The sequence below is a fragment of the Haliotis rubra genome, unplaced genomic scaffold (genome assembly GCF_003918875.1).
Source record: "Haliotis rubra isolate DU_JTF1 unplaced genomic scaffold, ASM391887v1 Scf58, whole genome shotgun sequence".
In the NCBI taxonomy this organism is placed as follows: Eukaryota; Metazoa; Mollusca; class Gastropoda; order Lepetellida; family Haliotidae; genus Haliotis; species Haliotis rubra.
In genome coordinates, this window is record NW_025767279.1 from 2,139,053 (window position 1) to 2,161,220 (window position 22,168).

The 22,168-nt window shown below is 38.6% G+C and overlaps 1 protein-coding gene across 1 annotated transcript in view; it reads right to left on the reverse strand.

Moving 5' to 3' along the window:
• Positions 1 to 8,097: 8,097 nt before the first annotated feature.
• The window catches only part of LOC124254681 (interleukin-1 receptor-associated kinase 1-like), a 36,800-nt gene continuing 22,729 nt past the window's right edge, over positions 8,098 to 22,168 (reverse strand). The window contains exons 6-13 of the mRNA XM_046688529.1: positions 15,409 to 15,470; positions 14,949 to 15,063; positions 13,768 to 13,886; positions 13,251 to 13,476; positions 12,400 to 12,468; positions 11,815 to 11,988; positions 11,323 to 11,377; positions 8,098 to 11,044 (exon numbers count right to left, since the gene is read on the reverse strand). Coding sequence (XP_046544485.1) covers positions 9,744 to 11,044; positions 11,323 to 11,377; positions 11,815 to 11,988; positions 12,400 to 12,468; positions 13,251 to 13,476; positions 13,768 to 13,886; positions 14,949 to 15,063; positions 15,409 to 15,470 — 2,121 coding nt within the window. The 3' untranslated portion in view covers positions 8,098 to 9,743. The remainder of the gene's footprint in view (positions 11,045 to 11,322; positions 11,378 to 11,814; positions 11,989 to 12,399; positions 12,469 to 13,250; positions 13,477 to 13,767; positions 13,887 to 14,948; positions 15,064 to 15,408; positions 15,471 to 22,168) is intronic.

A 22,168-nucleotide genomic window follows, 5' to 3' on the forward strand; every position in this document is an offset into this window, starting at 1 on the left:
TATTTCCTATGTCTGAAATAAATATGACAATGTTACAAATCTTGGTGAATAGTTTATTTAACTGACTGACTGACTTTTAGCAATATTCCAGCAACATCATGGTGGGGGACACCAGAAATTTTATTTAACCATCAGAGTTGTTTCACCCATTTCTTGGTATAGACTATAGTTTTGCATTTGATGTTTCAAAACTGAAGCACTTAGGCCTTGTGTGATTTTCTTAACATTTTTAAGAAATATGTATGATTGAATTACAAATTCGTATGAATTTTGTTATTTTTACAGTTTTAGTTAAGAGAATTTGCAGTTTTACTTGTATTAACATCAGGCAGATTTGTATTACTTTGTTCAAAGAAAATACGTAATTCTCATAACAGTGGCCTCCTAAACATACAATTCTGGCAAAAAAAGTATATGCATAATTCTTTACTTACCTGAAATTAGTTAAACTTGGAAATTTTGTGTGAGCAAAATCATAATTAAAATCATTAGAAAATACTGTCTGAACCTACATTGATCTAAACATAATGATCTGATAACTGCAGTCACAACTGCTCATTAAATACCAAACCTACAGTTTGTACCAGTATACACACCAGTATATGAAAATATTAAATCTCTCAATCTTTACAATTTCCAATCACTAACATCTGTTTAAGAAAATAGCACAAAATACATAACACATTTTCAAATTTAGTATGTTCAACATAAAAACAACTAACTTTCAATTCATTACATTTGCATTTGATTGGGTACTATTACAACTTCACATTACGTACCCATAAGACATTTCATAAACATCTTTTGCCATTTCATATCATCATGCACCATCGATTGCTTCATTCATTTCAAATTCACTGTTAGTAGAAACGTCAGGCACACAAAGGATAGATGGGAATTGAATTGATTAACAGGTATATTTCAGGGTTTTTTGGAGCATTCAATTGTTCGTTCTTCATCAACTATTCACCAACAATTAAAACACCATCTTCATAATAAGCTATGTTTATTATAACATATGGCTTCAATACACGAAGAGGAACATTGTTATAGATTGACACTTTCTGTACTGCAATGAATGCGATGTTTCGGTGTAGATGCTAACTCCACTATCATGTAACATCGGCACTGAAACATCACATCCATTGCCGTAAAGAAGTTGTCAAAACATTAGTACCTCTTCATCATATACCAGCTTCTAAATGCCACTTAAAGTAGGCTTTGATACACTCAATAAAACTAATTTGATTAATTTAAACATGAAAGATGTTACAAAACAAGTTCTCCTACAAAGAGGTCTTCACTGTCTGCTGTCCCATCTGGGATGGTTCATTCAATTAAGAATCACTGGCCTGAAATGATAAATTACATTGAGAAAATATGTACATAAATGCTACATGTATTTAAACTGTGTATGAAACCTTTAAAATAAAGGCACCACCATGTAGCTGGAATACTGCTGAGTCCGGAGTTAAACAACAACCAACCAAACAAACAAATTATAATAAAGGCTGTACACTTTCATGTCCACATATCACATCAAGGTAAGTGAGTGAGCTGGGTTCTTTGCTGCTTTTACCAATATTCCAGAATATCACGGTTGAGACACCAACTTCACTTACTGAACCCATTCAAACTCAGGCCTGTAGCCTGCCAGGTGAATGCTTTAACCACTAGGCTACCTCCATGTAAGCATAGATAGGACATAAGGTTACTTCCATATTGTCTCCTTGGGAGTACAATTTGTACAAAATATGATGATATGTTTTTTTAAGTTACTTAACTGAGACAACAAATAAGGACGACAGTAGTCTGTAAAGTTTTTTATACCCAAAGAGTATTCATAGGCTTAACCTAGTTCAAATAAAGCAGAACAGGGGTTGCCCTGTCGATGAAATCATGAGTACTGACACAATCTGTGTTGAAAATACTCGGTTTAATTTTGCTGTTGAGTCGACTTGATGCAATGGTAAGGGAACCAATTCTCAAGATAAGTAACATAAAAAGAAACATGCTGACACTAGGACACCAATACAAATTGTTTAAAATTAACATTTGCATTAATGCATTCTTCGTTATTTGCATTCTCCCATCTTATGGAGTCAATACTTTCATATTGTTATACTTAATTTGTTAACGCAAATTGACATGATTTAATTTTCAGTCTGAAGATAATTATGCATATCATTGCTTTGGTAAATTCTTGGTTTTAAAAAATGACTCTTATTTTATGCACATGACGATTACCGGAAACAATTAAGATCAAAATTAACTGGCTACAATTATGTTTACTGAGGTGGTCATTTCAGTTATTTCTACATGGGATAGCAATATGTATTATCTTATCTCACACATAAATGTCGTTTTCTGATTGGCTGAGCCAATCTATGTACCCCGCTTACAAGCGAGTAACATTTTCTATGTATGTTACTCGCTGGAAATGCCAAACTGTGAGAATTTGTTTGGTACTTCATGTTAGTCGTGTTTGGGCTGTTGCCTAACTCCGGTACTCCTTATTATGATCCAATACCCGTACTTCAAACAGTTCCAAATTAACTTTCAGGTGTTCGGAAAGATAAATACGTTGTTCACTGGTCCCTTGGGGCCCATGTGCTGATGTACCCTCGATGTTTGTTTAGGTTCCCTGAGCCTGAAGGGTGAGGGGTAGATAAACAACGTAGAGGGTACATGTCCCCCGTCATGAACCCATGTTCACCAAGTTCACCAGGACCCATGTCCCCCTCGTGACCCCATATTCACCAAGTTCACCAGGACCCATGTCCCCCGTCATGAACCTATGTTCACCAGGACCCATGTCCCCCTCGTGAACCCATGTTCACCAAGTTCACCAGGACCAATGTCCCCCTCGTGAACCCATGTTCACCAAGTTCACAAGGACCCATGTCCCCCGTCATGAACCCATGTTCACCAAGTTCACCAGGACCCATGTCCCCCTCGTGAACCCATGTTCACCAAGTTCACCGCAGGACCCATGTCCCCTCAGTGACCCCATGTTCACCAAGTTCACCAGGACCCATGTCCCCCGTCATGAACCCATGTTCACCAGGACCCATGTCCCCCTCGTGAACCCATGTTCACCAAGTTCACCAGGACCAATGTCCCCCTCGTGACCCCATGTTCACCAAGTTCACCAGGACCCATGTCCCCCTCGTGACCCCATGTTCACCAAGTTCACCAGGACCCATGTCCCCTCGTGACCCCATGTTCACCAAGTTCACCAGGGACCCATGTCCCCCTCGTGACCCCATGTTCACCAAGTTCACCAGGACCCATGTCCCCCGTCATGAACCCATGTTCACCAAGTTCACCAGGACCCATGTCCCCCTCGTGAACCCATGTTCACCAAGTTCACCAGGACCAATGTCCCCCTCGTGACCCCATGTTCACCAAGTTCACCAGGACCCATGTCCCCCTCGTGACCCCATGTTCACCAAGTTCACCAGGACCCATGTCCCCCTCGTGACCCCATGTTCACCAAGTTCACCAGGACCCATGTCCCCCTCGTGACCCCATGTTCACCAAGTTCACCAGGACCCATGTCCCCCTCGTGAACCCATGTTCACCAAGACCCATGTCCCCCTCGTGACCCCATGTTCACCAAGTTCACCAGGACCCATGTCCCCCGTCATGAACCCATGTTCACCAAGTTCACCAGGACCCATGTCCCCTCAGAACCCATGTTCACCAAGTTCACCAGGACCAATGTCCCCCTCGTGACCCCATGTTCACCAAGTTCACCAGGACCCATGTCCCCCTCGTGACCCCATGTTCACCAAGTTCACCAGGACCCATGTCCCCCTCGTGACCCCATGTTCACCAAGTTCACCAGGACCCATGTCCCCCTCGTGACCCCATGTTCACCATGTTCACCAGGACCCGTGTCCCCTTCGTGACCCCATGCTCACCAGGACCCATGTCCCCCTTGTGACCCCATGTTCACCAGGACCCATGTCCCCCTCATGAACCCATGTTCACCAAGTTCACTAGGACCCATGTCCCCATCATGAACCCATGTTCACCATGTTCACCAGGACCCATGTCCCCCTCGTGACCAGTGAACAACTCATGATGTTCCATTCTTGTACAATTATCCAGTCAGCCTCAGCTATCACCATTAATCACCCTTCTACATTCTGGCCTTTTGACTAGGAAGAAGACTTTGGCACATAAGGATTGTCAAGTCTATATTTCATCAGGATGCTGTTACATTTTCCTGAAGACTTTCTGAATACACATGTACTTACTACATCTAAGGTACAGTTTAACAAAACAAAAGTGACCTCTAATTTTAGTAGGGGTGAAACGGTATACTGCGGTATTAGTAGAACCGCAGTATTTTGCCTTCGGTTCGGTATACCGTAATGCAATCAAAAAAATCGGTATTTTCGGTTTTCGTACCATTATTTTATTAACCTTTTCTATAATGTCTAGAAATCGAATCATTTTGTCAAAATCTATGTATTTCTTTGCTAGACGGTTGCTATTTTCACACAAGTAAGTTCTCATATACCAAATCTAAACGGACCGAACCGAAGGCCTTATACCGCAATATGAACGTACCATGGTAAGAGCATACCATTTCACCCATAATTTTTTTGTAAATTATAAACATAGTGTGTTATAAACATTTTGACTGAAATATACAAGTGACCACATCCCCCAAAATTTTCATAATAGGCATGTTTGTTATAAATGTAGTTTAGTGTACATTAAAACTACTGATACTAGTTCATCTAAGAGGGGGCATAACAAACAAATTCTTGAGTACAACTGATCTAATCTGGAAACCATATTTATAACAAACATTTAAAACTAATTAATAACTCTACAACAAATTATTCAAACATGCTTTTTTGTCAGATGTTGAGATAAAAACTGATGATTCGTACCAAAGAACACAATGTACAGATAACATAAAACAATGACTAAAAATAGAGCAAGAAATTGTAATTTGGAAACTTTGACATAAACAATAATGGTAAACAACATAAATCTTGATAATATCCTAACTTGACAGCAGTTTGGGCATTCAATAAACTACAAATACAACTGTTAATCTAATAAATTCAAATAATTAAAAGACAAAAATGTCCTCGAACATTACTAACTGTAGGTACAGATGTCCTATATTATCAGATAAACTATGGTTATCACAAACTCTAAGGAACCACAACATTTAGTTTGTTATAACCAAAGTTTATTGATTATATGCATTTTGTTAAAATATCAAGCAAGTGGCCACGACAAACAGTAAGAGTAAGAATATGTTCATTATCCTGAGTGAGTGAGTGAGTTTAGTTTTACGCTGCTTTTAGCAATATTCCAGCAATATCATTGCAGGGGACACCAGAAATGGGCTTCACACATTGTACCCATGTATGGAATCAAACCCGGGTCTTCGGCGTGAAGAGTGAATGAATGCACCACTAGGCTACCCCACCGCCCCATGTTGTAAACATAGTTTACTGTAACCATGGTAACTAATAAACAGATAACTAGACTCAACTCTGCCTCATTCCTTTATTCATCATCATCATGACCTGTTTCAGGAAGTACGAACTTGAAATAATGCAATAACTTTCCTTGGTTTTCCCATTTGCTAACACATCTAATTAGACCTACTTACTATCAGGTGGTGCTTGTTGACCAAACCGATCTTAGTGCTACGGTTATCGTAAGCCCAATGAGGAGATACAATCATCTTAGCTCTAAGATCGAGTGAATATAGTTTTACGACGCTTTTAGCAATATTACAGCAATATCATGGTGGGGGACACCAGAAATTGGCTTCACTCATTGTACTCATGTGGGGAATCAAACCCGGGTCTTCGGCGTGAAGAACGAATGCTGTGACCACAAGGCTACCCCACCGCCCCAAATTAAATAAGAACCACCAAGGTCATAGAAATGTCTGAAGTGTGTAGAAAAACAACATTTTAATTACATCGACTGACCTTTCCTGTATGCACTTACAGGGGTGGAAATAACTTTAAAATTGCTAGTGCACTCCGGTACAGTGGCACATGTAAAATCACTTGCCCTGATAATATTTCCACTATTCCTGCTGTTTTCTTGTTGATTTTTTAAATAAACAACATAATAAATATTGGAAAGTCAACTGGACACTGGTACAGTGTGATATACAAATTTGCTTGCCCGACAGAAAAAAACACTGGACTCGGGTGTCGGGCAATGGGTTATTTCCACCCCTGACTTATCATACTGACCAGGGGCGGTGGGGTAGCCTGGTGGTTAAAGCGTTGGCTCGTCACGCCGAAGACCCGGGTTCGATTCCCCACATGGGCACAATGTGTTAAGCCCATTTCTGGTGTCCCCCGCCGTGATATTGCTGGAATATTGCTAAAAGCGGCGTAAAACTAAACTCAGTCAGTCAGTCAGTCATACTGACCAGGAAACTGAATGATTGTGGCCCCAGCAAAGACCTGCTTGTACATACATGACACACCCTGTGTGGCAAGTTAAGGCAAAATAAGTTATTCCAATAGGCAGAACACACTGTAACATGTGTGCAGTGTTAGGAACTAAAGTCCGGTTGGGTTCAAATGAGAACGATGAATGATTAAAATAAATATCTCGAAATAGGGATAAGTGCACAAAACATAGAAAAGACACTGTGAAACCTCTGTACCCAACAGGATCTGAAATCTGACGTTTTATGATCAATCGCGGAAAAAGTTGTTTAAGAAACCATCATGTAATATTGTGCTATTTTCATGCTTCACAGCGAGGGGTGACAAACGGCTGGTGGAACAGCACCAGCACACATTCAGGTGCAACTCAGCACAGCCAGGTGAGATGACCCCAGCTGGTCAGGTGCTGTTCTATCAGCTGTTTACCATAACTGTGGATATTTCTTCTTTCAACACATTACAAACTGAATATGTGAACATATGGTATATGGTCAAAATTAACATGTCATTAACTGAGAATTTGAACATGGGTTTTCTGTTAACATGCTAATAGCAAAAGATTAATGTTATCAAGGGAAAAATGGAATGTGCCTTGTGTTTACATGTTATTGGTAAAAAATAACGTCATTAACTGAGAAATTGAACATGTGTTTGTGTTAACATATTATTAACCAAATTAACATGTTATTAATTGAGAATTTGAACATGTGTCTTTCTGATAAATAAGTATGTACACATCTCATGTTGACATGTTAATAACGGAGACTTTGTGTCTTTGTAGTGTTGACTAGCTACGAATATAAATGTTTGTGTGTGTCTTGTGTCAACTAGATATTACAGAACTAAAACAGAACATGTATTTGTGTCCTGTCTGAACATGTTATTAACTGAGAATATGGATGTGGCTTGTCCTAACATGTTATTAACTGAGAATATGGATGTGGCTTGTCCTAACATGTTATTAACTGAGAATATGGATGTGGCTTGTCCTAACATGCTATTAACTGAGAATATGGATGTGGCTTGTTCTAACATGCTATTAACTGAGAATATGGATGTGGCTTGTTCTAACATGCTATTAACTGAGAATATGGATGTGGCTTGTTCTAACATGCTATTAACTGAGAATATGGATGTGGCTTGTTCTAACATGCTATTAACTGAGAATATGGATGTGGCTTGTTCTAACATGCTATTAACTGAGAATATGGATGTGGCTTGTTCTAACATGCTATTAACTGAGAATATGGATGTGGCTTGTTCTAACATGCTATTAACTGAGAATATGGATGTGGCTTGTTCTAACATGCTATTATATGGATGTGGCTTGTTCTAACATGCTATTAACTGAGAATATGGATGTGGCTTGTTCTAACATGCTATTAACTGAGGATATGGATGTGGCTTGTTCTAACATGCTATTAACTGAGAATATGGATGTGGCTTGTTCTAACATGCTATTAACTGAGAATATGGATGTGTCTTGTTCTAACATGTTATTAACTGAGAATATGGATGTGGCTTGTTCTAACATGTCATTAGCTGAGAATATGGATGTGGCTTGTTCTAACATTCTCATAAATGAGAATTTGTACATATATCTAGCATGATTATCAGGAATATAAGTAGAACCAGAGATCTCTGGTAGAATATTATCTCCTCCTTAATTTGGATCTATGTGATTAAATACAGTGAAACAAATATCCATAAATAGTATTAAATAAACAATGATTTGTACACTGATTTATCCAGAAACTGGTGCGAATATATCTTTAAAGGTGAACTATTTTTTCACATCAAACCAGAGGTTGCTGCTTTCCATGCACCGAGATTACCCATAGGAGGGAAATAAAACAAACGCATCTACCATTAGTTCTTTCCACATACTTTTACTCAGGGACCGGTCTACAGTCTTGTGGGATCTGGGATTTCATCAAATTAAATAAGTAGTCCCAGAAATTGCTGGAATGAAACTATTTTGTCCCATACTGCTAAAATAAAGGGAAAAATTTATTTCACCCAAAACACATGGTTGAAAGACATTTAAAAAAAAGAAAAATTAGGCTTATAGTTTTAAGTTTATAAAAATAACTCATTTTGCAATTGTAACCTAACCTCTTGATAAATACCCACACCCCCAACAAGAACGGCAAATAGTCGGCCCCTGAAGAACATACAGCAACAATCATACCCCTGATGGTGAACCATGTCACAGTAGGCAATGAGGGCTGGAGACTGGCTCCTGGTTGTCTGTATGTTGCATCCCCTTTATGACATCATATTGCGATCTATTCCACTGAGTCTATTTAAGCCCAAAGCTATACAGGATTTCCTCCTTCTAACGTTCTGTGCATACAGCAGGCAGTGAATGACATACATAAAATTTGGGTGAGTGAGTAAGGTTTGACGCCACTTTCAGCAATATTCCATCGATATCATGGCAGAGGACACCTGAAATGGCTTCACACATTGTATCCATGTGGGGATTCAAACCCAGGGCTTGGGTGTGATGAGTGAACGCTTTAACCACTGGGATACCCCACCGCCCCCATATATGTTGGGATTCTTTCAGTTTGAAACAGAACTCATAATGCAACAAATATATGATATTACTTCTTAAAGTGATATTTTATCTCAACTTACAAATGAATATCGTCCCAAGGGGGGGCCTAGGTATACATGAGTTAACCACATTAATATAACATCTGGACATCACACATTTGTCCATTGTCTCAACTGCAGGTTGATCTAACAGTCCTTAAAAAGATGGACTGTGTTTCATGTCCTCTCTGGTCCTAATGCCTCTATCATCAATATACATTACAACAAAACATCTGTACACAAACTCCTTCCTTCACAGTGACTGTACCATTTACACATTGATGTTTGTCACATACTCATCGTCTTCATCACCCTCATCTCCACCTTCCATTGCCCTGTCGTCTTCCTCCACCTCCTCATTATCTTCCCCCTTCATCAGTCCCAGCAGCCAGTGCCTGGTTATAACTGTTAAAGAAGTTCATCATTTTGCTAGCCCCACATTTATACGTAGCCGGATCTACACTTGACCCAGATCCTGTACGGCTTTCAACAATATGTCCTTCACCTTGGTCAAAACCAATATTATGACCTTCACCTTCAAGGTCATGACCTTGACCTGCAGGTAACTCTGAATACTCAAACCCTTCACTTTGTCGGTGACAAAGATTTAAACTTCTTTGTCCTATGCCATGGTTTCTCCCAGGGTAACTTGTCTGCTGCTTCTCGGTAATATTATACATTCGTGACTGTTCACTGGACGCTGTGTGGTCCGGGAAGGGACTTGGACATCTGACGTGAAGATGTGTAGGTCTGAGAGGTGCTTGTCTCCGTCTGCTGATAAGGCACAGGGTACTGATATGGGCGTTGCTGCCTTGCCATCGGCGACAGCGTTTCACAGACCTCCAACACTGGGGATGGGCTGCCACTTACACTTTGCACATTTTGTGAGTCAATTCCTCCAGATCTAGAACTTCCTTGAATCAAAGGATTAGCACTGCTGACAACACAACCAGTTCTTGACAAATTAGCAGGAATCATTGTCGGCTGAGACTGATTTCCAAAATAGTCCGACTCTGACCCACTCGAACATGTACCGCCTTGAACTTCTTCAATATTCAATCGCCCAAAACGATCTTGAGCGAATTTAAGATTCATTTGATGCATATACGGGTGATTAGATACATTCTCCGTCTGGTCACAGTAAACCTGACACTGTTGTCCCACATTCATCTGTCTCTGCTCACTGCTACCATGATTCAAACAGTTCCCAGACACCTCCTGCGGTGCAACTCTATCAAATTCCTGTAAGTGGGGAGGCATTGTGGGTAATGGCCTCCCTCCTTCCCCAAATATCAACCCGGATGAAATAGAATCCTTAGAATCAGAAGAACTCTGTCGTTCAAACTCATCCATCTTCTTCAGTTTTGCCGGATCAGCCATAGGAAGATAGTCATTGTCCACCTTTTCTGATGACTCTTCTGGTTGTCTTGTCATCGGCTTCTCCTTATCAAACTGCTTCAGGGCCGCAAGTTTCCGTGGATCGGACTCCGGAATTTCAGAACTTACACTGTAATTTGACAAATTCTTACCACTCAGTTCATCATCAAACTGCCTCAATTTTTCCATTTTCTTTGGATCAGAGTCGAAATTGTCACACAAAGAACCATCCTGATCCTGTTTGTTCATTGCTTTAATCCTGGCAATCTCATCAAAGTGGTCACTGAGTCCTTCCTTCCTTGCATCAGCCATCATCTGAAGTCTCAGCGACTCAGGCAGCTGTGCTGGAAGAGACACACACTTCTGCATATCGTCCAGACTGTTCCTGTGCTGGTCGTAGTACTGTGCCAGCTTGAATGGGACTGGCAATTCTTTCCCTGATGTCTGCTTGAAGTACTCGAGTGGACTTGTTGGCTTGTTTGAGACTTCCTCCTTTTTGGGATCAGTCGGCAGCGAATGGGACATCTCCCCCGGGTTCGTTGCGAGGACAGGATGACTGTAGTTATCACCGCTAGTCACAGACATGTGGGCAGACATGCAGCTACTCTCCGACACTGGAACATTTGAAAATACATAAAGCGGTTATTTTGATTCCATTCTATTTTCATTCTCTAGGGAATGCTTCAAGACAAACATTGTTTTTCTCCGAAATGAGGAGCTTAAAAACGTTTTGGCTGCCCTTTGTTTTAAGACAAATTTATTTCTAAGCAGACACAGAAAAATAGTCTGATCTCATTCCCCAAATATATGCCCTCAGGCAATTTAATGGTCTGTCATTAGTAAGAAATACCAGTTTTTATAATCTATGACATGTTGACTGAAATCAACATACTTGTGCTCTGTGTTTCTCTCCATCGGTCTTCAATGGACTCTAAATGATGAAGAAGCTGAAAGAAAACAGAAATGGTAATACCGGTAATCAACAAATGATTCATTCATCTAGGCGCCAGTGAAGATCAAGGTTTACTGTAAAAGGCAACTAATGGAATCGGGTGGTCAGGCTCACTGACATAGTTGACACACGTTTATAGATGTATGTGATGTGTAGATGGGTGCTCATGCTTTTGATCACTTGATTGTCTGGTCCAGAATGGATAATTTACAGACTGCCGCCATATGCAGGATTATTGCTGCGATTGGCATTAAACAACTAACAAACAAACATTCATTCAGGAGTAATAAACAGCAGAGCATTTCAGGAGGTAAATCCGCAAGTCTGCTTGAAGAGCACTTCTTGTCTACTGCCTGTGTGCTTCATGACAATAAATTGCCTATGACAGTGTTGGCCCAGTGATCCCCCTGCCAATGGAGAAACAGTGTGTACCTTCTCCATGTCAATCCTGGCTTTCTTGGTGCCCTCCACTGCTTTGGCTGCACAACTCATAAGATCAATGACGAAAGTTTCAGGACACTCTCCAGCACGTTTGTCATGGAACAGACGACACAGTTTAGAGTTGTCTCCCTTTGTTTCATCTTGCAGATCACTGAAGTAGGAAGTCTGTCAAGGAGACATAGAATTAGGTTGTATGACATACTATGCCTCAAGACATCAAATGCACATAAAAATACTGACAGTTAAAATTTTGTCCAAACAGAAAACTTGTACTCATTTACTTTGCAAAAACATGCTTTTATTTCAACATCCTGATTTCTGTCTAAACCAGACAAGATCACACAAGTCCAGTTTATACAGGCTCCACTGTACAGAGTAAAACCTAATGCCACTAACATAAGCATCCTACTTGACCTTATAGAAAACAGCAGATCTGACACCATCTTCTATAATGAAACACATACAGTAAGTGTGTAAGACATTCAATCATAGTACTCTCTCAACTCGTCTCCATTGGTCAAAAAGTACAGGACTCGAGTCAGATGACCTCACTCTAATTTCAGTAAACGTTCTCACCAGAAACTTCGTATCACTTTCCCTCCTTTCATCATTGGCCTTCTCCCCGCTACATAATTCCAGCAAAACCTGCAAATAAATGTAAAACAGAGCTGAAACATAATATTCCTAGCATCTTTCTGTAACTTCTGTGTAGTACTGTTTTCCTACAAACTACTGTCATGGCCAGTAGATTTCATCTTGTTTAAATATATATGCCAATCAGAGATACAAAAATACTTTCCCCACTTAAACTCTTATTCAAGAATATTCAAGATATGTTTATATTTTATCCAAAAGAAAATGCAGATGTTTCATTTATAAAAATCTGTTAAGGTTATACTTCTGAAAAAGTGTGTCTGTCCTTTTGAGCAGTATATATACATTCCACATTCTGTCTACCGCTGGCAATGTTATTGCAGCATTTTAGTATTTATGGAGACACTGAAAAAGACCTGAAGGCCAGATACATTTTGATCTTTTGTGGCATATATGTAAATTTCCAGTCTGTACAATAAATTTGCTTTTCAAATATTTGCCCACTTTTCATTATTTTATGCTTGGAAGATTTATATACCAATTATCAATACCTTAAAATTTGTAAAGATGATGAATAACTGTGATTTTCATACTCTACTGACCAAACTTTTTCAGTAGTTTATCGAATGAGTCATCAACTTAGCATACCTTAAAAGAAAAATTAATCCTCTTTTTGTAAAATTTCTGCTTCCATTCAGAACACCCTAAAGCCTGACCAACTGTTCGATGGTAAAGTTAGTGTTTATTCTACTATTATCTGTATTTTGTTTGCAGATTTTGTACAAAGGACTAGTACAATCTCTCAACACATGATTACATTGTTTAGAACTCACCACGCCAAATGCATAGATGTCACTTTTGATGGACATGCGTCCTCCAGCCCTTATCAGCTCAGGCGCCAGATACGTCTTGGTGCCATAGATTTTGGAAGTTGCTTGCTTCTGTGAGATGTGAGTAAACCTCCCTGTGAGGACGCTGCTTGTCTTGCTGTTGGCGTACTGAGCTTGTCCCAGATCACCGATCTTTGCTTCAAAGTGCTTGTCAAGGAGGATATTGGCACTGGCAGACAAAAACAGAAAGTCTTGAGTTTTGAGTAGAAGTGAGTGAGTGAGTTTAGTTTTACACAGTTTTTAGCAATATTCCAGCAATATCACGGCAGGGAACACCAGAAATGGGCCTCACACATTGTACTCATGTGGGGATTCAAACCCAGGTCTTCGGTATGACGGGCAAACACTTTAACCACTAGGCTACCCCACCGCCCCTTGAGTAGAAGTGGAAGTGAGTGGTTGTGGCAGTGGTGAGTGAGTGGTTTAGTGAGTGAGTGAGTGAGAGCGAGTGATAACCTACCTCTTTATATCACCATGGACGAGTGGCTTGGCGCCAAACCGATGTAAGAACTGTAGACCTCTAGCTGCTCCGGCTGCAATGCCAATTCTTTTGTCCCAGAGTAATGGAGGCGTGTTGTCCTGGCAACCAATTTTATGTAAATATTTCATATCCATCAAGAAACAATAACAATTAAATTTTACCCTTATTCAGAGGCCATCCATATTTTTCTTTACATTTCTCATCTCAAAACTCAACCAGCAATAAATACACATTCTACCATGACCATACCGGATTCTGATTGGTTAATCGAAGTCGTATAATCGAAGAGGTATATAATCACGCTATAATACCTCTGACTTTCCAATACAGTATGTATTTTTTTTAAATCTTAATAACGTGGTTATGGTTGAATGGAGATAAATGTACTGTGTTGGAAAATTAGAGGTATATAACAAAATCATAATAGCTCTAAATTTTATTTTTTTTAAATCAAATTTAGAGCTATTATAATTTCATATATAATTTGGATTTTCCAACACCTGAGTTTCAACCAGAAGGGGAGCAGTAATGTTTAAAAATCAAATTAATAAAAGAACGGTTTTAGAAATTGTATTAGTAATTTTATGACAGGTAAAAGTTGAGAATAGATACGTACACCCTTTTCAAGGGTTCCTTTACAGAATTATATTATTACACAAATGTGTATTCAATAAACCAGTCAGTTAAACTTTTCATCACTATCTGTTAAATATGCAAATGAGGTCACAGATCAGGAACTACTTTCAGCAGACTGCACATCAAGCAGGGGATTACTTCTTCAAAAACTATTGCACAATGGTCCCTAAATCATTAGAGAGTGGTGTATCGATGTGCAAGAACTTCTGTAAACATTCCTGGATGTAAATCATTTGACACTGTATAACAAATGATGCAGTTTACCCAAGATTCAACTTACTCCGCAATGAATAGCAATATGTCTAAAAATTCCAAAAATTCAAGCATGGCATCGTGATATAGAAATTATATACCTCAGTATGTCCTTATCAGAAATTTCATATATTGCATTATAAATATTAATTATACTTGTTAAAGGCTCACATTATACAATTTTCACTCTTCATATTTGAGATTTACCACATGGAAACATACTTGTCTAATAATCAATATTTACTTAACATTACATAACTTTATTTGCTTACCTTACACTGTAACCTGTCTTCTAAAGACCCTTTGACCATGTGTTGATACACTAGACACAGCGCCGGTCCGTCTATTGCATACCCGTAAAGGTTCACTATATTCTCGTGACGATACCTGAACAGAAACGAGGAGATAGATCACTGCTGAATGAAAAGATGTTTTTAAAGATATTAACTGAGATTGGTGTTCAGCTTTTTGTACTGTATATTATATCAGAAAACATGTTGTCAGTAACTGAATTTGCTTCGGGATCAGGTTAGACTCAATGACTTGGTTGACACATGTCATTGTATCCCAATTATATGGATCAATGTGCACAGTGTTGATCACTGGATTGTCTGGTCTAGACTCGATAACTTAAAATAAAGACTATTTAACCCAGACTAGGCAAGGCTTTATCATGTGCTAGACATAAAGTCTCTTCAACACTGCAGGGTTATTACACGTTATTTCTCTTACCTTAGTAAAGCTCTCAGCTCACTAAACTGTTCCGATTTGTCCCCTTTCACATCTTTGTTTTCCTAAAACATGTGAAAATACATTAAATATCGATACATTAACATGAACTGTTACAAGCAATCCCATTAAAATCACATCTTAAACTCCAGTACTGAATGAGTGAGTGAGGTTTATGCTTTTGGCAATATTCCAACAATATCATGGCAGGGGACACAAGATTTAGGCTTCACACACGTTACCCATGTTGGGAATCAAACCCGGGTTTTTGGCGTGATAAGCAAACTCTTTGACAACTAGGCTACCCCACCACCTCTTTACTCCTAAGTATGCTGAGACACATCTCTGCTTGAAGCACTGATCGCATTATGTAAATGCATCGGGTAAACAACCAGTCACCAAGCAAACTAAATTCAGACATTACGAAGATAATCCTCATTATCTATTTCAGTGTAAACATATACAGATATAACATCAAATATTTATTTCTATATAAAAGGTTATGATAATAAAACTGTGTTGTTTGGAAATATGATTCTGTCACATGAAGCAAATATTAGAGTAATGACACCTGTTCATGCATACTGTACCCCCCAAAAAACTGAAAGCCTTTATAGTATGTCAGACATTCTTTATAATAGATGAGAATTTTATGATCCACTGTGTGTGCTGATATTATATAATATTCTTGAATTAAAGAAGTTTTCAAATAAGAACTGTGCCTGTTTAAGTAAATACAATATTGTTTGAACCATTCACACAGGTGCCACTTGTTTCAGTCTGAAATGAAGTGGACATGCTAAAGCCTTGTGATAATCAGAGATAGGGGGCATATGAACATTTGGGGGTTGAGCCCCATCCGGGATTGAACCTCCACTCTCAGAGTCAGGTACCCAATAGCCAGCACACAAAGTCAGCCATCTAACCCACTCAGCCACCGCAACTCCCACAAAATGTAAGCCTGACAACTAGCAGTCTAGATCCCACACTTTGTGTACCCCTCTGATAAGTGTAAATGTGCACGTCTCCCACAGCCGAAACTTATGAATACACAATATCTATCAGAAGAAACGTAACATATATCAGAGACATTATACATAGGATTACGCTTTCTCGGTCAAGTACAAATTCTATACCGTCTAGGGTGCAGTGGAATGGCCAAAAGCTATGAATACACAATGTCATTTATCAAAAATTTCTTAATGGCTTTGCTTATTCTTAGCTCTCGGCAACTGGAGCCATGCCAATTTATTCTTATTTGAACTGATCTAGCATGCTAGTCTTTGAGTTGGTTCAAAGTACATTGTTCAAGTGATTAAGGAATTTAGACAGGCAATGGACGGCTTCAATGGGTAATCTATGGCTAGTTGTTCTCAAGTTTAACAAAGGAAAAGATATTGATTTGGACAGTAATATTTAGGACTATACTGTATTACGGGTATACCCGTATATCGCAATACGCTTTTTAAACAATACGTATTGCAATATTTTTTCAGAGAACCGGTATATTGGGTAAAGAACATATGTGAAGTTTTGTGATTATCTCTATGGTTTAAATTAAAATATACACAGACTTCCATTCACAACAAATGTTTTCCTGGCGTTATTCAATTACAAAACGGTATACTGTAATGCTATAAACTGTACCAAAAAAAAGAACGAAAATGGCATCCCTAACTATGCCACCTAACTTTGAGATTGCTGTTATCAGTACCATAACACATATGTTTAGGGACACATTATGTAGAAAATAGGATCAACATGCACAAGTAGTGTAACTCACTGTCATACACTTAAGTTCCCAATAAATCGCAATACGTATCGCAATATGAGTACCTGAATAGCAATATATTGCAATACAATTTATTTGCCAATACACAGCCCTGGTAATATTTCTCAAACAAAGACTGACTCTTACTTGTAGTAAGACCCTTTGGATCATGATTCAGCAATGGACTTCCAGTTCTGGATAAATTGAGATCCATATTCACATTTTCAACCATTGAAGCCTGCCATGGCATTGAAAATACTGAGGGGGGTTTTGAAATACATATGAAAGACCACAGTTATCAAATGTATTCTTTACAAATTTTAACCTTGGGAAATTCTCACTACCTTTATGGACACTATAACTGACTGACTGAGTTTAGTTTTACGCGCCGCTTTTAGCAATATTCCAGCAATATCACGGCGGGGGACACCAGAAATGGGCTTAACACATTGTGCCCATGTGGGGAATCGAACCCGGGTCTTCGGCGTGATGAGCCAACGCTTTAACCACTAGGCTACCCCACCGCCCTTATGGTCACTATAAGTGTACTTGTAAGTTGTATACTATCTGTGGCGGTTTGAGACCCACGTCTGTACAAACACACATATGCCAAAATGAAATGTGTTTACAAACTTTAATACTTAGCAGTTCTCTGCCCAATGCGCCATGCAGTAAAACTTTGAATTGCTTTTCAGTCCAAGAACTAATTCAAGGAATTTTCAATGGACATTTCTGCAATAATTACATTCTCGTATCCCCATATCTCGACACCATATAATACAATAGGCACTACAGTTGCATTGAATGCTGATAAACATGATAAAGGCAATCTTATGGTAGAGACATATCACATGGCTTCACGAACTGGCTGTCCTAGTAGGTTTGGATCCACTCACAGATTAGATATTGCTAGGGACCCTATGTTCCAAACAGCGGTTGCTAAGAGACATCTGCATGCTGCCTGCTAAGAGTTTCAACTCAGTGGAGTGATGTGAAGGTTTTTCTGATAAGACACTCTACTAGTGGTGGTCCGATTAATTGAAATAATCGAAGATTGGTCGCAGTGACTAAACGACCAAGCAATCGATCATGTTTTCTCATAATTGAACACAAACAATTCTGGAACACTTGTTTTCATTAACAGTATTTTTCACAAGGTTCGTTTTGTCTGTTACATTTCATAAGCACTACAAGCTCATTTCAAGTCATGATTGAATTTATCTTAAAGACTCCAATAAATTTATGTTTACTATAGCTAGTCATCATTTAAAGATGTGAATTTTACCCCAAACCCCCAAAGAACTACATGTTTTTTCCTTATTTTTATGTGCATTAACAAATTTCATTAATGACGCTAACCAATTATTTTCGATGATTGATCGGTTGTAATGAACCAATCATCAATTATGAGATTTTAACCAATTCCCAACACTACACTCTACAATGTTTAACGGGAGCTTATGGGATCCTCGCATACAAATGTACAAATGGAGTCGTTTAGTGAGTGAGTTTAGTTTTACACCACACTCAGCAATATGCCAGCTATATGGCGGACAGATGGAGTAAGAGTGAGTGAGTGAGTGAGTTTGGTTTTACGCCGCTTTTTGCAATATTCCAGCCATATCACAGCGGGGGAACCCAGAAATGGGCTTCACACATTGTACCCATGTGGGGAATCGAACCTGGGTCGACAGCGTGACGAGCGAATGCTTTAACCACTTGGCTACCCAACCGCCCCTGGAGTAAGAGATTTTGACACTGCTCTCAAAGGTAGACAATGCTCTCAAAGGTAGACAATGCTCTCAAAGGTAGACAATGCTCAAAAATATCTCCATGTAATATTTTTTTTTTATATTTGAGGCCTTGGCTCTGAATGATTACAGTAATCAGAAGCTGCTATACTATATCATCAAATATTTACAAGTAGATAAAGAAAGTGGCGTTTGATGGAGCCCGCACTTTATCTCCATTGAAGATGCAATCGCAACATTTCTGACAATAATTAATTTCAGCATTTAACGAGCAGAATTGTTGTTCAGGTGGCACCAATAAAATGTGATGGGATTTGAACCCAGAACCTTCTGATCAGATATTAAACACCTTGTCCACATGACCAAAGAGGTTATCCCCAAGCCGACAAGATAGGAATGTTATCTGACACGTGACTCAACGACTTGTTACATCAAACAATACATTTACCATTTTCCCAAACTTAACGTACTTCTGTCAAAACGGAACAGTTCTGACACAGGAAACTGTGCGCTCTTACACTATCCAACATCATTCTCTCTATATGAGCACAAGAGGTGCATATATTCCCTTATAGAAAATATTACCATAGAGTCTTAGAATGGATTCAAATTTTCAACTGTTACTTTAAACATAATTCAACATCCTGTATATTTATTACACATTTTGTGCCTCACACCAAGGGTGGAAATAACCCATTGCCCGACGTCAAAGTCCAGTGTTTTTTTCTGTCGGGCAAGCAAATTTGTATATCACACTGTACTGGCGTCCAGTTGACTTTCCAATGTTAATTATGTTGTTTATGTTTAACGAGGGCATATTTCCCGTAATCACTCATACCGAGTTGGTTATTCTATTTATTACCCATAATGTAATTTAAAAGGAAGAACCACGAAATAAACACCACCTGGAGACAGGACTTGTGACCTTAAACAGCTGATTCGTATTCATGCGCGTATTAAACCTAACTTCTCCAGCGGTAATAACATAACTACGCTATGGAAATAGTACATCATAAAATCGCTTTAAAATACAACAAAATTATTATGCCTGGAATAATTAATTAACATTTGTTAATATGATAAAAATGATCTTTTAAATATATCATTGAACTTAATAAGAGCTAAACATTTATTCGATCAAGTCAGTGCGACGGAACATCGTTCATTCACGACTGACGTGTTTTCTAGTGACGGGTGACGGTGTAGTGTTGAAACACACTCTGGCAAAAACCTGTCAATTTTTTGGAAAGTCAACGGTTAAAAGTTGGGAAATCTAAAAGACAACCATCCCACGAATACATCTAGAAAAAGTTTTCTGTCAAGAAACTCAACAAGTTTGAAGATTAAACATTTTGTTCTGTGGAAGGCCTGTTACACTCTCGTCTAAGTAGAGTACAGCAGTTCCAAGAAGGATAACTCTAGTCGGAATCCGAGTCTATGAAATGTGTCAATCTCTGCATCGGCTACTGGGACCAACCTCTCGGATTGATTAGGAATGCATGGATATAAAAAGTCATCTTGAAGAAGAACACTTAGCACTGATTCCGGTAAGAAAGGAGCTGTTTTCTGGTTCGATGGCATGGACGCCGTGTCCGACTTACTTGTTTCACTTTCAGAAAACATCTTTAGTCGGTATCTTGCTGTTTCTATTTCCCCGAATTCAGTTTCAACAAAAACAGGTTTTGGGAATTCAAGGGCTGTAAAATTTTATCACTCTTCCTATTTGGTCACCGTCAACTTTAACTAGGTAAGTGACCTTGATCGGGGTTAGCCTAACGGCGGCCATGTTTGTTTACAAACAATGCAAACGATTGTTTTGGTGGGTTTTTTAAAGATTATATAATTTAAAAAGACTACTATTTATAACACAGTTTTATTCCAAAATAATAACGTCTAATAAAAAGAATTTTCATATTCTTTAACCTTAATGTTTTCTTTTTTAGATCTCGGATTGTGTGATTACACTACATAATGTCAATTTATCAATGAATCGATGAAACTTTATGAATGAGCGTAGTGTGTGAAAGTAGTTCCGGTATCCAATGAAATGTACAAATATACGATCAACCAATCAACGTCGAGAATCACTAAATTGCACACTGTGCAAATATCAAAAAGATATTACACGGGATCTCCTCACCCTCATGGGTAATAAAAAGTTATTTCCACCCCTGCACACAATGTCTTGTGAAAGAAACCATTATTTAATCTTGCACCAAAGAATAAGAAATTCACTAATTCTATCCTTCAAATCAAAACTAATTCTAAACAGCTTATTACAACAGCTTGTGAACAATTAGTGAATATTAGCTACTGCCTTCCCCTGTCCACCTTTGTTTTCTTATCACGCATGTTGTTTTCCACGAGTAGAATTACAGCTATCTTCTTCCTAGCTCTATTCATCTGATGAAGGAGAAAGAACATTGTGTTCTTCATATTTTAGAAGTTGACATCAATACATCTCCCCTTTATGTGCTTCTATTTAAATGTCATTCAAAGTCTTTATTTATTTAATAATTAATATGTTTGAAATACTATAATTGAATTAAATTAATCACACCAAAGGAAAGATAACTCCAAACTTGTGACCTAATGCAGAAGATTTAAAGTCTGTGATCACAAGACATTATTAAGAGTGGGCATGTTTCTGATCTCATCACTTGTTATGTCAGAACTTACAACCAGTATGAGGTACCTGGGACCATTTCTACCCCAAAATCATCATGACATCTAATTTGTGCAGAGGACATTTAAAAATTCAATGGTTGTTCATACTGAATGGTTGCATTTGAGAGCTATAATTCTGAAACAGTCGTCAGTGTCTCAATATTGCCATAAACTGACTGAAACGTAAACTCCTGAAACATTTCTGTCATGTTCAAGCAGGACTAGCTATATACTCTGTGGACTATTGAAATAAGGTAAAACCAAGTCATCTGGGTCCTGATCCACAGAACGTTTGTAGCACTACAACATTCTGAAGCCTATGGTACACTATAGAGTTACGACAGGTCGTACGACAGAAGCTTAATCAGTTAACATTACGACTTCTTAGCGTAACGGAACAGGACTGGTCATAAAAAAACACAAATGTCTAAAGTTGACAAGTTTTAGCTAACATTTTAACAAAACAAATCACCATAAGGCCAGACCAATTTTATTTCTTGTTTTACAGATCCGCTGGTCGTATTTTTTCAAGAATAAGAAAAAAAAGAAGAAGTTTATTTTCCCCCGCTCAAAA